Source organism: Tupaia chinensis, unplaced genomic scaffold (genome assembly GCF_000334495.1).
Source record: "Tupaia chinensis unplaced genomic scaffold, TupChi_1.0 Scaffold000318_1, whole genome shotgun sequence".
In the NCBI taxonomy this organism is placed as follows: Eukaryota; Metazoa; Chordata; class Mammalia; order Scandentia; family Tupaiidae; genus Tupaia; species Tupaia belangeri.
The window spans coordinates 4,580,594-4,596,717 of NW_006159811.1; the positions used below are offsets into that span (position 1 = coordinate 4,580,594).

The 16,124-nt window shown below is 36.4% G+C and overlaps 1 protein-coding gene across 1 annotated transcript in view; it reads right to left on the bottom strand.

The window, feature by feature from the left end:
* BMP2K (BMP2 inducible kinase) overlaps positions 1 to 16,124 on the bottom strand; it is a gene marked incomplete at its 5' end in the record, with an annotated part of 136,537 nt that overhangs the window by 31,274 nt on the left and 89,139 nt on the right. Inside the window, 4 exon segments of the mRNA XM_006151481.3 lie at positions 7,066 to 7,223; positions 13,065 to 13,252; positions 13,892 to 13,990; positions 16,043 to 16,124. Coding sequence (XP_006151543.2) covers positions 7,066 to 7,223; positions 13,065 to 13,252; positions 13,892 to 13,990; positions 16,043 to 16,124 — 527 coding nt within the window.

Genomic DNA, 16,124 nt, shown 5'->3' on the forward strand with positions numbered 1-16,124 from the left:
TCTCGGGATCTTGGGCACGCACGCACATGAGCCAAGCGTGTTTTAAGTCACCGGGTCTGGAACGCGAACCGAGGTCGACTACATGGCAGTCCATCGACATAGCCATTACGCTAACTGCTGGTCCCATGCCTTCTTCTTTTTTTTTTTGGAGAGATTTTCGCTATAGGGCGCGTGCGCTCGCCAGACAGACAGAGAGAGACATTGAGACAGAAAGTGAGAAATCGCCCCCCAGGGGGGATGGTCACGCCGCAATCCCTTCTCCTCCATTCTCCTCTTGGGATCCTGGGCATGCACGCACACGCGCCCGGCGTGAGTTTTAAGCCACCGGGTCTGGGACGCAAACTGCGGTCAACTACGTGGGAGTCCAGCGACATAGCCATTATGCTAACTGCTGGTTCCCTGCCTTCTTTTTTTTTAAAAAAATTTTCCTTTTATTTTTTTTTTTCATTTCATTTTCTTCCATACATTCAATCACATTATTTGTCTTATAAAATGGATAGTTCAACAGGTGAACATTTTTCCCTAGTACTGTTGATAAAACTAAGAAATATCTTCAACAGATAATACAACACCTCTTTGTGCCAGTAATGCTTTGCCTCCCTGCCCCTCCCCCAAATGTCCTTCTTCAGACCCTCCTCTTTCACACACACTATATCTGGTAATAGACTACTCTATCCTTTTCCACCTACCAGATTGTGGAGAGTGAAACAATTAAAGACAAAGGAAGAAGTGAAGAAGAACAAATGAGAGAGACTGTCTCTCAGGATGATAGCCACAGGATTTCAGATCCAGGAGCCCTCATTCTTAAAAATCAAGACAAAGACTATTGGTACTTAGGTACGAATTAAGAACACACTTTCTTCTTAAACCATCTACATTATACACAGGATTCCTGTATATGGTTACCTGGGTCCTCCCGCAGACCTTATGCATTAGATTTTCTGAGTAGGAACTTGGGAATCTACATTTTAACATAGTTTCCAAGATCAAAACCACTATTGTATTAATGGTTCCCAGCTTATGAAACTTCATAGTTTAACTAAGTTTCTTTGAATCCTGCTATAACTGGTGTATTATCCCCACCAATTGATGGTAAACTCATGGTAAATATATGAACAGCACTATGCAATTATGACAAAAGTAAAAACATTATCATGGAGGGGTAAACTAAGTTTTATTTAGAAGACCCCTATAAGTAAAATACGGGAGGCACTGTTCTATGCAAAATTTACCCAATCTTTTCAAAATAGGAATCAGAGTAAGTTCAAAATGAAGTCAGTCAGTCTTACTGTTCCACAAAATATAGAATCAGTTTTTCGATGGATATTATTTTACTTTAGTTTTTGCTCTAAAGTGTGTGCATTCACCAGAAAAGAAAGGAAAAGTGAGAAATCAACCCCCAAGGGGGATGGCCACTTCACAATCCCTTCTCCTCCAACATCCTCAGGTTTGGGGCATGCCCGTACACACGCCTGGCGTGATTTTCAAGCCACTCAGTCCCAAACTCAAACTGCTCAATTTGCAATGTAGGATCCAGCACCTTACTCTCCATGCCACCTGCTGATCTGATTGGAAAACTTTTTAAAAAATCATTTAGCTTTTTAAAGTTCACATGATAATCTGGGTTTCAAGATACAAAATACAAAGTAAATACACATATCCCTTTTTAAAAGTTATCAATTATCTATAAATAAAAACAACAAAAAGGTTATGAAGAGCTATTTTTCAAATAGTCACCCCTAAAACATAGTTAAGTATCTTTTCCAAATCATTGGTTTTCATTAGATTAGAACAAAGCTTGAGCTTGATTTATGTAATATAAGAAACTTACCTCTTCCTAACTTCTCAAAAGAATTGTGTTGGGGAATAGACAATATCTTTTCAAGAATGTTAATTGATACCAATGGCAAAATTACAGGATTTTAAGATCCTAGAATCATAGTATACCCCATAATATCATCAAAAAATTAAAATACTATAAAAAGTTATCACTGCTATTTATATGGTTAATCTCCTGAAAGGCCAAAAGATTAATAAATAAGGTTTAAAAGTGCAGCCTTTGTAAGATACTGAAACTGTGAATATAAATTTAAAAGTTCTATTATTCTGTACTAAAGGAACAGCAGTAGGTCTCAGCTTAAAAAAAGGATGAGAATCAATGTTTTATTAAAAAATATAATTATAGATTCAGATGTTTATGTCTTTCATTCTGTGGATTCAGATTAAAACAATGAACACATTTAGGAGAATTGCTAGAGCAACAACAATCTTTAGAAGCTTCTAGTCTTCCTTTTAGTCATTGTGATATAATTTTAAACAGAAACAATTTATCATCAATAAAAAAAAACCTCTTTGTTAAGTATTACTTTTAATTAACATGTAGCAGTATATAATTATTTGAACAAATGTAATTTACAAATTTCTCCAAACAGGCACTTGTATCTTAATTACTACTTAATGCATTAAATGTTATGATAATTAGATTCCTAAAGTTTACATACTAATACAGATTTTTGGTACAAAAGGCTATGAAAAGTACAAATTAAAATTTTCAGGCTCGCCAGTTGCCTGGTGGTTAAGGGAGCTGGATCCCATGACTGACCAGGCAGTTGAAATCCAGGACCTTACAGCTTGAGAAACCCACTGGGCATATATGCATGCATGCCTCAAATCCCAAAAGGACGGAAAAATAAAGAAGGGATTGTGGCATGACCACAGAGGGAGTGTTTTCTCCCCCTCTCTCTGTGGTAAGCACACATGCCCTCTGACAAATTAAAAAACATTTTTTTAAAGTCACTGAAACAGGCTTTATTACAAATACTGAATGATGATTTAATGTTTTGCTTCTAAATAAGAGTAGGTTAAAAAAATCTGAATCATAAGTAATAATCATTTACCCTGAAAAAAAAGCAAGAAAAACTTACTTTATCTGTTAAAGTCCATTGCCTGGTATATGAAACAAACTATTTTCTTTTTTTAAGATGTTTTTGCTATAGGCGCATGCACTTGCCAGACAGACAGAGAGAGACAGAGAGATAGAAAATGAGAAATCACCCCCCAGGGAGGATGGCCACGCCACAATCCCTTCTCCTCCATCCTCCTCTCGGGATCTTGGGCACATACGCACAAGCGCCTGGCTTGAGTTTAAGCCACCAGGTCCAGGACCCGAGCCACAATCGACTACGTGGGAGTCCAGCGACATAGCCATTATGCTAACTGCTGGTCCCAGAACCACTATTTTCTTTAAAGAGCACAAAAATTAGCAATCACTAATATTTTAGAACATTACTATCTCAAAATACTATTATGATTTTAAAAGTCCCTTCTGGGTAATATTACACACATGTGAAACATTTCTTAGATAACATACCCATTTCCCCTTCGCTGTATACAAATAACCATGTATCATTTTAAAAATAAAACCTCAAATGGAAATGTTATTATTCTGAACAATCATTGATGGACAGTGTCTACATTTTTCAGGACCACAAAAAAGGTTTTCAGATTCTTACTAGAAGACATTTAATAATAAAAATTACTTTAGAGAAAACTTTAGCAAATTGTTCATAAACACCTGTGCTGAGAAAAAAAAATTATCCTATTTGGCATTTCAAATGTATCAATAATTTATTCATTTTAGAAAATTATGTTAGGAACAGAAACATCAACTAATAACCATCCATCAATTTTCACTGCACCATTTGCCTTCTACTGAAACTCTTAATGTTCTGAAAGAGATCTACTTTCCATCAATATAATTTAAATACTATAAAATTAATCAAATGTTAGATACCATGTTCCCTGTGACTGAAAGATGTGCTACAGATGACTATTACAGTGACGTAAAATTCTAGGAGAAAATCTTTCTAAACTAGATTCTATACATTATTTATTTATTTGTAAATTTTATTTAAAACATTTCACCTTTTATTCACCGCATTACAATGACTATCAATTCTTGAGAAAAAAATGGACAATTTTCCATCACCTTCCTTACTGTTACTTCTGCTGTTGATGTGTTTATCCACAAAGCACCTTTTAATTCTATTTTAAGATTATTACCAGCGAAGAGATCTAATACTTTATATATATATATATTTTTTTTTTCTTTTTTTGGAGAGGTTTTTGCTATAGGGCACATGCACTCGCCAGAAAGACAGAGACAGAGAGACAGAGAGACAGAAAGTGAGAAATCACCCCCCAGGTGGAATGGCCACACCACAATCCATTCTCCATTCTCCTCTCAGGATCTTGGGCACGCACGCACACGCGCCTGGTGTGAGTTTAAGGCATCAGGTCCGGGACTCAAACCGCAGTCGACTACATGGGAGTCCAGTGACACAGCCATTACGCCAACTGCTGGTCCCTAGATATACTTTTTAAATATTAGCTAAAGGTCAAAAACCTCTTAAGCCAAAGCCTAAAGACTTAAACAGAAGATGAAAAAGGAGAAAGTTACACATATTTATGGAGCACCCAGACTCAAAGTCATTATGTCATTTAATTGTCTTTAATAACCCTGTGAGGTAAGTATTCATATCCCCAGTTGATAAATGAGGTAGTGAGAGTGACAGCAGTTCAGTGACTTCACTGAGATTACAACCTAGTTAAATGCCAATGTCTGGAACTGGAAATCTGTTTTCTGGTACGATGTGCTGAATTAGTGCCTCAGTATTGTGACTGTACTTTCAATAGCTTAGGGACCATGCAGGTGGTTTTCCAAATGGCTGAAGTTGCTTAAAGTCTGACCTTCCCATAGTTCTTCCTGCATTTTCATTTAGATTAGTATCTTCCTATAATTAATACTGCAATGAAGTCTGAACTCTCATTAGCATAAGTATATGTGCACAAACGCATGCACAAATTATACGTTATCCGACCTTGAAGTTTAAAAGTAAATAGTTGGTGAAAATTTTATATGCTAAACCCTATTTTTATGAAGCTATTAAGTTGTCAGAAATGTCATAGCTTATTTTTAATATTTTAATGCAAAAATGCATCATGACTTTTTTGATAACCCAATATATATTTATATGCATGCATATTCATCTACCATTCTTGCCTATGTCAAGTAATTAAAACTTGGGTGTCATGAGAAATTCTAGGGAGCTTAGAATAATACTTTTTTAAAAAAAATTTGTATGCTATAGGGCGCATGTGTTCACTAGAGAGAGACAAGAGAAAGAGTGAGAGAGTAATCACCTCCTGGGGAGATGGCCATGCTGCCATCCTTTCTCTTCCATTCTCCTCTCTGGATTTTGGGCATGCATGCGCACACATACATGGCTAATGTGTATTTCAAGCCAACTGAGTCCTTTCAAGCCAAGGACTCAAACAGTGCAGTTGGCCACGTGGGATCCAGTCACTTTAACCACCACACCACTGGCTGGCCCAGAATAATACTTTTTTATAAGTTACAAAATAATATTGGTAATTTACCTGGGGCCAGTAGATGGCATAGTGGTTAAAGTGGTAGACTCTCATGTGGCTGACTACAGTTCAAGTCCTGGACCCAGCAGCTTGAAACTCACTGTGGGTATGCGTACATACATGCCCCAAATCCTGAGAGGAGAATGGAGAAGGAATTGCAGCAAGACCATCACCCCTGGGGGGTGATTTCTCACTTTCTCTCTCTGTCTGTCTCTCCAGTGAACACAGTGCCCTAGAGCAAAAGTCTCTTTCAAAAAATAAAAAAAAACATTTTAAAAATAATTTGGCCATTCTATAACTTTTTAAATTTTTTACCATTTTTTACTGATTTAGAAAATCTTTGTCAGAACACAAGAATATTGACACATCTTGTTTTTAAAAACAATCTGATTAAGCATAATATTATAATTGGTTAGCCCCTATATTTCCTCTGGCTATCCCTCCAAAATAAAGACAATTTATTTCCTTTTTTAAACTTTGGTTTTGTGGCTCCTCAACATAAATTCTAGGAAAAATGCCAAACAAAAAAGTTGTGGTTTTAAAAAAGTTTTTTTAATGAGATTTAAGATTAGTTTTACCAAAGTTAACAAATTTTTTAACCTGTATTTTATCTGCATTTAATCATCAGCTTAATTTTTATAACCACATAACCAGTAGCCAAAATACAAATTTAAATCCCAAACAACTACTCTTACATAAATTCAGGGTATTTATAAATTTTACATAAAATATATGCCCATTTGGAACAAAACATTTAATCTGTTAAATGTTCTCATAAAGTCAATTATCAAAATAAAATACAAACTAGGAGCTATAAACTAAGGATTATTAAGATCTTTTCACATACAAAAGGAGAAAACACACACATGTATGCACACACCCACACACATATATGCACACAAGCCTCAGAAACCTGAAACTTAATTCATATATTCCAGAAGTGAGCTATTTATTCTTATTTTGCAATCTTCTCAAAACATCCCAAATCCCTTTTGAAACAAAGAAAGTTTCTAAAATATGGATCACAGGACTTGACATGTATATCAGGCAGTTTAAGAAAAGGCAATGATTGCAAGTAAAAACATTGAGATATCTGATTTAAAATGGAAAAGAATTTATTTCACATTTGCCATATCAGGACAACAAAGCAGCCCTTTTATGTCACCACTCATAAAAAGGGCATTACAAAACATTAACATAATGTAGTAGCCCATGTTTTCTTTCAGGCATTTTCAAAGGGCATCTCAGGCCCACAAAATTTTCTATTGAGTGTGCAAGAAAATAGAGCTGCAAAATAATTAGTAAGGCAAGATCTAATGTCTCCCTTTTATTTGAACATTAATTTTCCATGTTTTGAAGATCTATATTTAACATTCATAGATATGCAGTATTTAAGTGTCAGGATATCAGCATACTATTAGCAGTACTGGGTTTAACAGCTACTATCAAGCAATTGATTTCTAATGCACACAACATAGTTCAATAATATATGTAAAAGAAAATGGCCTGAATTTTGCCCTCAAATGCACAAAAAGAATTTCTATATACCACCTCAAAACAGTCTTTGGCTTTACTGAATAATTATAGAGCTGTTATTTTACTGTGATGCAAAATAAGCCTTCAAGTGTCCCTTACTTGATCTTAGAAGGTCAAATTCTTTGTCCAATAATTCCTCTTCTGTTAGCTTGGAAAAATTATCCTCTCCAAAAGGATTCCACCCTGACATGTCAGGTGGGTTACTGATACTCTTCTGATTTGTGAAATTTGCAACTGCCTCTTTTCCAGCAACTGACCTATAGTAATAATTGAGAGAAGAAAAAAGAAGACAAAAAATTAGAAATAAGAAAAATTTACAGAGCCCTAGTTCATACTTTATGTTTGGGAAATCAGATCACTTTATTATGGTGAAGATGGCAGAGAAGAGCATAGGGTGGAAAAACAAGAACACTTGGGATCTGAACCACCTCCATAAGGAACACTACCTCTGTAATCAACTATATAAGCTGTGTACACTAGCTGTGTTCCCTTGGGCAAATTCCTTAACCTCTCTATGCATCAGTTTCCTCATCTGTAAAAAAAAAAAAAAAAAAAAAAAAAAAAAAAAAAAAATATTTTTTACTAAAAAGATTAACTTATTCAATACATGTAAAGCAAACAGAATAATGTCTGGTGAAAAAAAAATAAGCATTAAATTAATATTAGACCCCCCTATGCATAAGTTTCCCCAATTTGAAAAAAAAAAAAAAAAAAAAAAAAGGAATAATATCATTGTTACTAAAAAGATTAACTTATTCAATACATGTAAAGCAAACAGAATAATGTCTGGTGAAAAAAAAATAAGCATTAAATTAATATTAGCTGTCACTATCAGTGTTGAACAAGCCTTAAGTAAAAATCAGTTAACATTTCAAATAGTATGCACTCCAAAATCACTATGGAATGTAGTGATTGTATGACCTGGTTACGCCGGGACACTAAAATAATGTTTCCTTTTGACAAATGCATTCTCTCTATATAGCTACCAACAAAAGATGAACTTCTAGGACTGCCTTATGAATCAGCTAGTTAAATGACGGGTTTTATATATAAGAAATTGTTCACAGTGTTTAAAGCATCTATAGTCTGGACCATGAGATCACTGGTTTTTTGGCAGTCGCCTTATAGGTCTCTTTCTGGAGGAGTTTTAAGATGAGTCTCTGGGTCCCTCTCCCTGAAGCTAGCCTCGAAATACAGCACAGGAATGAGCCAATGTAACAAAACTGTCCAGTTTGTTTCATAATTCAGATCCAGATCCTCTACCATTGGTCATGGGAAAATCTCAATGTTCCAAACAGTATCTCAATTTCTTTGGTTAATCCTCTTAAATTCACCCTCCCTTTGGGAGTTCACTACCATTGTCACTACATGGTCTTAGAAGAGAAGGCAGAAATTAATTTAATCCTTCATTTCAAGCTCCCTCAGAATATTTGAGTCAAGAACAGACTGTTTAAACACTTATTGAAGGCTATAATATAATAAAGGAAAATAAACACAGTAATTTGCCTACAAACAGACTTGTTTAGTAAATAGAATGTAGGTACTTAATAAAAAATACAGTTCAGTTCAGAACCCATTCTAGGGAGGCATCAACTTGCCCAAGTCTGCCTCCATGTGACAGAATCCTATCTCTAATCTAAAATTATTTTCAAGGGTCTTTCTAAGTTCTTAATGCAGGTCAATGGAAAGTAAAACTAAAAAAGAAGAATTTTCCCCTCCTGTCTGTCAATGATCACTTTCAGAACTTTCTGATTTTGTATCTAAAGCACTCCCCTTTCCTTTCCTGAGATGAATTTATAGATTCTTCTTGGAAGACTATTCATTAGGGTGTCACCTTAACCTACAGTTTAAATGGGTATTAAAATATACCTGTAAGTTCTTTGACACTCCTCCCTTCAAAAGGTGAAAACTAATTCTACTGCCCTTGAATATAGGCTAGATTTAATGACTCAATTTTACCAAATGAATATAGCAGAAATAACAGTGTGTGACTTCTGAGACTAAAGGTCACTAAAGGACGTTTCAGAGTCTTCCATGTTCTCAATTAAATAACTTGCTCTGAGAGAAACACAATCGATGATTCCTTATTGAAAACAGTCTTTGCCTTGCCAAAGAGAATACTCAAACAGCCTTTTGGAAAAATCTACCTAGCAAGCAACTGAGGCCTCCTTCCCCAAACTATCTTGTTAACAGATCCTTCAATACTTGGCAAGCCTTCAGAGGATTCATACCCAGTCATACCAAACATAACAAGCCAGCTACACTGCTCCTAAACTCCCGATCTAAATAAACTATGTAAAATAAAAAATCCTTGCTGTTTTTTAAAGAATTATTATTTATGTAATTTTATTTATCATTATTAATTTGCTACAGGACAGGTGTTCTCACCAGAGAGAGGGAGAGAGAGAGAAAGGAAGCAGCCAGGTCTGAGACTTGAGCTGCAGTCATCCATGTGGGAGTTAAATGCCTTAACCACCGTACAACTGGCTGGCCCCAATGCTTGCTGTTATTATTTATTTATTTTTTGGGGGGGAGAGTTTTTTTTGCTATAGGGCGTGTGCACTCGCCAGAAAGACAGAAAGAGAGAAATCACCCCCACGCTGCAATCCCTTCTCCTCCATTCTCCTCTCGGGATATTGGGCATGCATGCACATGCGCCCGGCATAAGTTTAAGCCACCAAGTCCAGGACTCAAACTGCAGTTGACTACATGGGAGTCCAGAGACATAGCCATTACAGTAACTGCTGGTCCCTGAACGCTTGCTGTTTTAAACCACTAAGTTTGGGCGTAATTTATTATGCAACAACAGATGACTAATATAATAAAGCAATTATATAAAAATAAGTAAGGTAATGTATACACAGTGTGTTTATTTTCACTAGTACTGGACTATAACATAGTAATACTCTTAAATGTCAATATTAACAATAACGTAACACAATGGGAGAAAAGAAATTTTAGCAGATTCGTGAGAAAGGAAATAATCATTTTAAACAAGACAGTGACTGTTTTGTTTCTCTCTTTTAATTTTCTTTAGGGCATGTGTGCTTGCCAGGAGAGAGAGAAAGAAGGAAAGTGGGAAAGCACTCCCCAAGGGAGATGACCTTGCTGCAATCCCTTCTCCTCCATTTTCTCAGGATTTTGGGCATGTACCCAGAGTATTTTTCTAGCTGCCAAGTCCAGGACTCAAACCGTGCAGTTAGCCGTGTGGGATCCATCTGCCTTAACCATCACACCGCTTGGCTGGCCCTCTTTCTACTTTAAGAAACTACTTGGTTTCTTATCTTCTACTCAAACATCCCATATACTTAGAGGCAAACATTTAACTATAATTCTCATTTTCACTGACTTAGTATAAACAAGAGCATTTGCTTTTTTTTGAGAGAGAGAGAGATTTTTGCAACAGGGTGCATGCGCTCACCGGGGAGAGAGAGAGAGATAGAAAGCCAGAAATCACCCCCAACGGGGGATGGCCACACCACAATCCCTTCTCCTCTATTCTCCTCTTGGGATCTTGGGCACACAAGCACACACACCCGGCGTGAGGTTTAAGCCACTGGGGTCTGCGACTCGAACCATGATCGACTACATGAGAGTCCAGCAACATCACCATTACACCATCTGCTGGTGCCTATAAACGGGAGTATTTGCTTACGAAGCTCTTTTGAAATTGTTACAGAAGATATTATCAACATATAATCCAGTATTAAACAGATATAATATTAATAAAATAGTATTGAGACAACTGTGGCTGGAATAATGGTCCTATATGAAGTTCTCTATTCCTAATTTCTGGTGGCTGAGTGTATGATTATTTCTACCCATCAAATGATAACCCTTTCCTACTCCATTCTTCCATACACATATATTTCACATGAGTGAAATAAAGCAAATCTCAAACACTTTCACAGATACTCAGCTCAGTATCTCCCAATCCACACTATGCAATATGATTTCGGTGATAAACCAATTTTTTTATTTTAAGAATTACACAGATATTGGGAAAAAGTAATTAAGATATCATACCTGTAATTTCATAAATAGTATCAGTAAAGATGAAATTAAAGTAGGCAACACTATAGGAATTCATATGAGTTACAGGTATCAGAACATTGCTTGCCTGTGCACATCTCAAATCTCTGGATATTCAATTTTCTTTACAACTAATCAGAAGTTTAAATGTACATGTACTATAGAACACGAATAATTCTCTCAAATAGGAATTCTAATTCTCATTCGCTTTTCATCAGTGATACAACTTTGCTTCCAGAAGATGATGCTAATTTAGAATATGAAGTATAGAAGTATATCTGCCATGTCAGAGAATAAAGTTTAATTATCTTTTACACTTTTCCAACTATATTTAATTGATATTTTAATGCTGATTAACATCAAAATGAAAAACAAACAAATCACCAAGTTAATACAACAACCTTAACAATATCTTAAACTAAGTAATGTTGTGCAGAATATATTGTATTTATTAAGAAAAATTTCATTATTATTATTGGAGGATTTCTTTTCAGATATGTCTTCATTTGCACATTTATTAGATTATTCCCTGCATTTTATGGTTTATATTTCAGTGGCTTTAAAATGCATATTACTATATTTTAACTGTATTATTTATAATATTATTAATTTATTAAAGAAAAGAGTTCTATGTGGATAAAGCAAAAATGTAGAGTAGGCAAATAACAAAAAGTCTGGCAAAGTCTGATCTGGACTTTAAACCAGGCTTTGATCATTTGTTCTGATCTCCACTTAGACAAACATGTCCTAATTCAAATCCCCCAATTTTTGCTTTAGAAAAGGACTTCATTAAATCAGTTCACTTCCCCCCCCCTCCTTTCTTACCCCGTCTGTCTGTCTGTCTGTCTCTCTCTCTCTCTCTCACACACACACACACACACACACACTCACACAGAGGTTAGGAGCTGTTATATAGCACACTGCATGCTTAAACCCTCTTTTGAGTTGCATGGTGTACAAGTATGCTTCTGCTGTTGCTATTTCTTAGGTCCAACTCCTAGCCAAAGCTTGCAAAACACCATTTCCCAGGTAAAGTTTAAATCCTGAAATAGTGTTGTATGAGAACTTCTTCAATGTCCCAGTAACAAATTGTAGCAGCTACTTCCTCCCACATGTTTAAAAACACTGGGAAGCATTCATACCAATTTGTAATTACTTAAGGTCCTCAATCACTTATCACATCACATATAAGTTTGTATCAAAGTTCTTTAATGTACTGTAGTACTTTCAACATGAATCACCCATGAGAAACAGCCCTCCTAATCAATGTATCTGACTAATCAAAACTCACTATTCTCCAACTATGCTATGGTAAAAATAAGTTTGCTATATCATATAAGGTTAAAACAGAATGAAGGATGTATTTTTAAAAACTGTACCTGCTTAAATTAAAACAAATTACATATTTATGCACAAATAGGCAAATTACTTGAAAATAATACATAAGTAGAAAACGTTAACTGTCCACAAGATGTTTTAACTACTAGAATAGCTCATTTATTTGGGTTTTGTTTCTTTTTAAACTACAAAAAATGCCTTTACATACAAAATAATTTTCTTAGCCCTAAATGTTGCTAGATGTTGCTAAGCCTCATCTGCAAATGTAATTAGGAGAGTCAGCTGGGAATGAAAGGGCGGGAATACACAGATTGGCAAAGAGGACCAGAAGGAACAAAAACAGAGGCTCTAGGGACCAGCTGTTAGCACAATGGCTATGTCACTGAACTCCCATGTAGTCGACCACAGTTCGAGTCCTGGACTCGGTGGCCTAAACTTACGCAGAGCACATGTGCATATGTGCCCAAGATTCCAAAAGAAGAATGGAGGAGAAGGTACTGCAGTGTTGCCATCCTGGAGGGTGATTTCTCGCTTTCTCTCTGTCTCTCTCTGTCTTTCTGGCAAGCGCATGTGCTCTATAGCAAACGCCCCCCCACCCAAAAAAAAAAAAAACAGAGGTCTACAGAAAGATGGGACTCTAGATTAACTTGAAAGCTACTAAATGACTATTCAGCAATCACATCAAGTTCCACAATTATTTTCTTTCCATTCACTGAAAAAATACTTGCCTATTGGCACCATAAGAGGAATCCATCATGCTTCCAACTTGAGCTGGAAGTGCTGAAGTGTAGGAAACTAAGGCTGGTGAGAACTCTTGAGGGGAGGTAAGATACTCAGGTGATGACGACTGCTGCTGGGAGTGCTGATGTTGAGCTAGCATCTGCTGCTGCAAGAAAGCTTGCTGATAGTGCTGCATCTGAAGTAAGATGATATACAAAACCATGCTCAGGTCACTAAAAACACTGTCGGCATCACATCTATTAACTGTGTTTCTCCCCTTCCACATTGGTGACACAATTAGAAATCCAAAAAGTCAATTTATATCTTAAGCAGCAGCCCTGTTACTAGGAACCTACAAATACAGGGCATAAATCAATTTCAAAAGTTGTGAGGCTAGGCTCACCTGGCCAGATCTAAATATCTGACTTTAACTATTTTAACAAAAAGACAGAAAGTAGTGTAAATTCATTAGTATGGTTACTGTAAAAAAGATCAAACTATTCTCTGAAGCAGAGATACTTTCCCTCTGGGTTTCATTTTCTTACACAACAGGTATTTGCTAAATGAAAGAGACATGTGACAAAACATAATGGGTAACAGATCTTTCCCCTGTACTAGGAGATAAGAGAAGGATGTTACCAGGTAATTTACAATGTGCCACATTCAGATGTCATACTTTAGCACAATTTAGAGCTGCTTGAGAATGTATGGCTGGCTGGTAAAATACAAGTCAATTAACTAACTTGAACTGATTTTGAATTGTCAATTCTGAATGATACCATTCAGCACCATAATGTATACTAAGAGAGACATCTCTAGAAATCGTATTTCTCACCATTGTAGGATATTGTGATGCAGAAGGTTGTGGCTGATAAACTGCATTCATTAAAAACTGTTGTTGAAGTATCTGTTGCTGCTGCATTACATGCTGATACTATAATGAGAAAAACAAATTAATCAATACTACGCATGCTTTTTTGTGCCACTGTCATTTTTTTTTTTAGGTACTGATCTCTCTATAACTATGATTTGGGAAATCAGTAGTCCAAACACCAGTATAAATATAGTCTGTAACTGACTATAATTTATATATGCTTATCTAAATTGGTTCCAAAACTATCAAGGAAACATAACACAAATTCAACTAAAACCATTCTCTTTTTTTTTTTAAAGAATTTATTTTATTTTTTATTATTTTTATTTTAATTTGACCAGAGAGAGATGGAGAGAGAGAAAATAAGAAAGCAAGCCATCGGGTCTGGGACTCAAACCATGGTTGGCCATGTGGGATCCAAGAGCCTTAACAACCACGCCACCTGCTGGCTCACAACTAAAACAATTTTCAGTTCAGTTTAGGTTTGGAAAAAAGCCAAACCTACACACATTTACCACCTGTTGCAAGTGTTTCAAGACCCCTGAAGTGACTTCTGACAAGGACCCATTACAATAATCTGTGGCCTCATCTACCTCTTTTTCAATGCGTGTCCCAGTTATGCCATAACACCACTTATTTACTCTCCTCCACTCTGTGCCTATCAATCCAAGAAGAGGGTGATACCCATGAGGAGTCTCATGCATAAGATTGGCTTAAAATGTTTCAGGAAATGATAGAATGACGGTAACAGTACTTAAATTTAAAATAGTTGACTATAACTAGAAATTTGCAGATTCTGATGCAGGAAAGAATAGAATGAAACCTAAGTTCATTTTTTTTCTACCTTGCAACTATAAATGCTGCCTTGGTCTCATGTAGGCAAAAATAATAAAAAAATACAAATCTAAGACAAAGTTACTTTACCCTCCTTCCAGAAATAATATCAAGTTTCTAATTCAAAATGCAAATAGATAACATTCATGGTAAACAGTATTGCTCATTCATGAACACCAAGTGACTAGATTTATATTCTTGGTTAAGACTATGATACAATCTATTTTAACAAAGCATTCTTAAGTATTTCACCCAATGCAAATTAAACACATATCATTTAAGAATCAGGAAATTGTTTACTTCAACCTAGAGTTCAAGATGCCCATGATATGAAGGGAATTCACTAATATTCAAATGCTACATGAATTTCACACTACTACTTCCATATTCTGTGAAGAAAGGAAGGAACAAACTCAGTTTCTCTTATACAGTCACCAACAATCAAAACCAAAGACTCCTATCAACAAATGTGTGGGGTTTTCCCCCATGTATTAAGCAATCAATTCTGCAGAGGACACAAGCTGGGTGTTCTATAATTAAACTTGGTTCTGACACTCTTTATCGAGAAATAGTGCCAGATACCACAGGTTGAGGGCTTGGTCCCCAGTACGGGCCCTCTTTACTCCAGATGCCAATCACAAGCCCCAGGTTGTTTCACCTGTGCATATGAGTAAATGGTTATAAACTAGGGTTCTCACAACCCCTCCTCCTGCTCAGGTTCAATTAATTAGCTAGAGCAGCCCAAAAAACCTCCTGAAAATAAACTGGCATGGCTACCAGTTTATTATAAGGATATTACAAAGAACACTGATTATGAGATATATATAGAGAGAAATTACGTGGGACACAGTGAGGACCTTCCACGCCTTCTGCCACACTCCATTAAGTCCAGAAGCTCCATGCCCCTCTGTCCAACTATCCAGCTCTCCAAACCAAGACCTTCAGGGTTTTTAGGTGGGCTTCACCACACACGCATGAATGATTAAATCACTGGCCACTGGTGATTTACTTCATCATCATTCCCTCTCCCCTTCCAGGAGGATGGAGGGTTGGGCTAACAGTCCTAACCCTCTACGCCTGCCTTGGTCTTTGCAGTGACCAGCCCCCATCTTGAAGCTACCTAGAGATGGTTTGCTATGAGTGAACTAATTAGCACACAACAAAGACATCATTCTTGGAGATCCCAAGGATTTTAGGAGTTGTACGCCAGGAAACAAGACAGACGGCCAAACATACATTTCACGACATCACAAATATCCAAAGTAACCAAAGAATTACCTGCTGCATGTAAGAGTCCTGAAGCAGCTGCTGTGGCGACTGCTGCTGCTGCTGCTGCTGCTGCCGGCGACGGCGCGGGCCG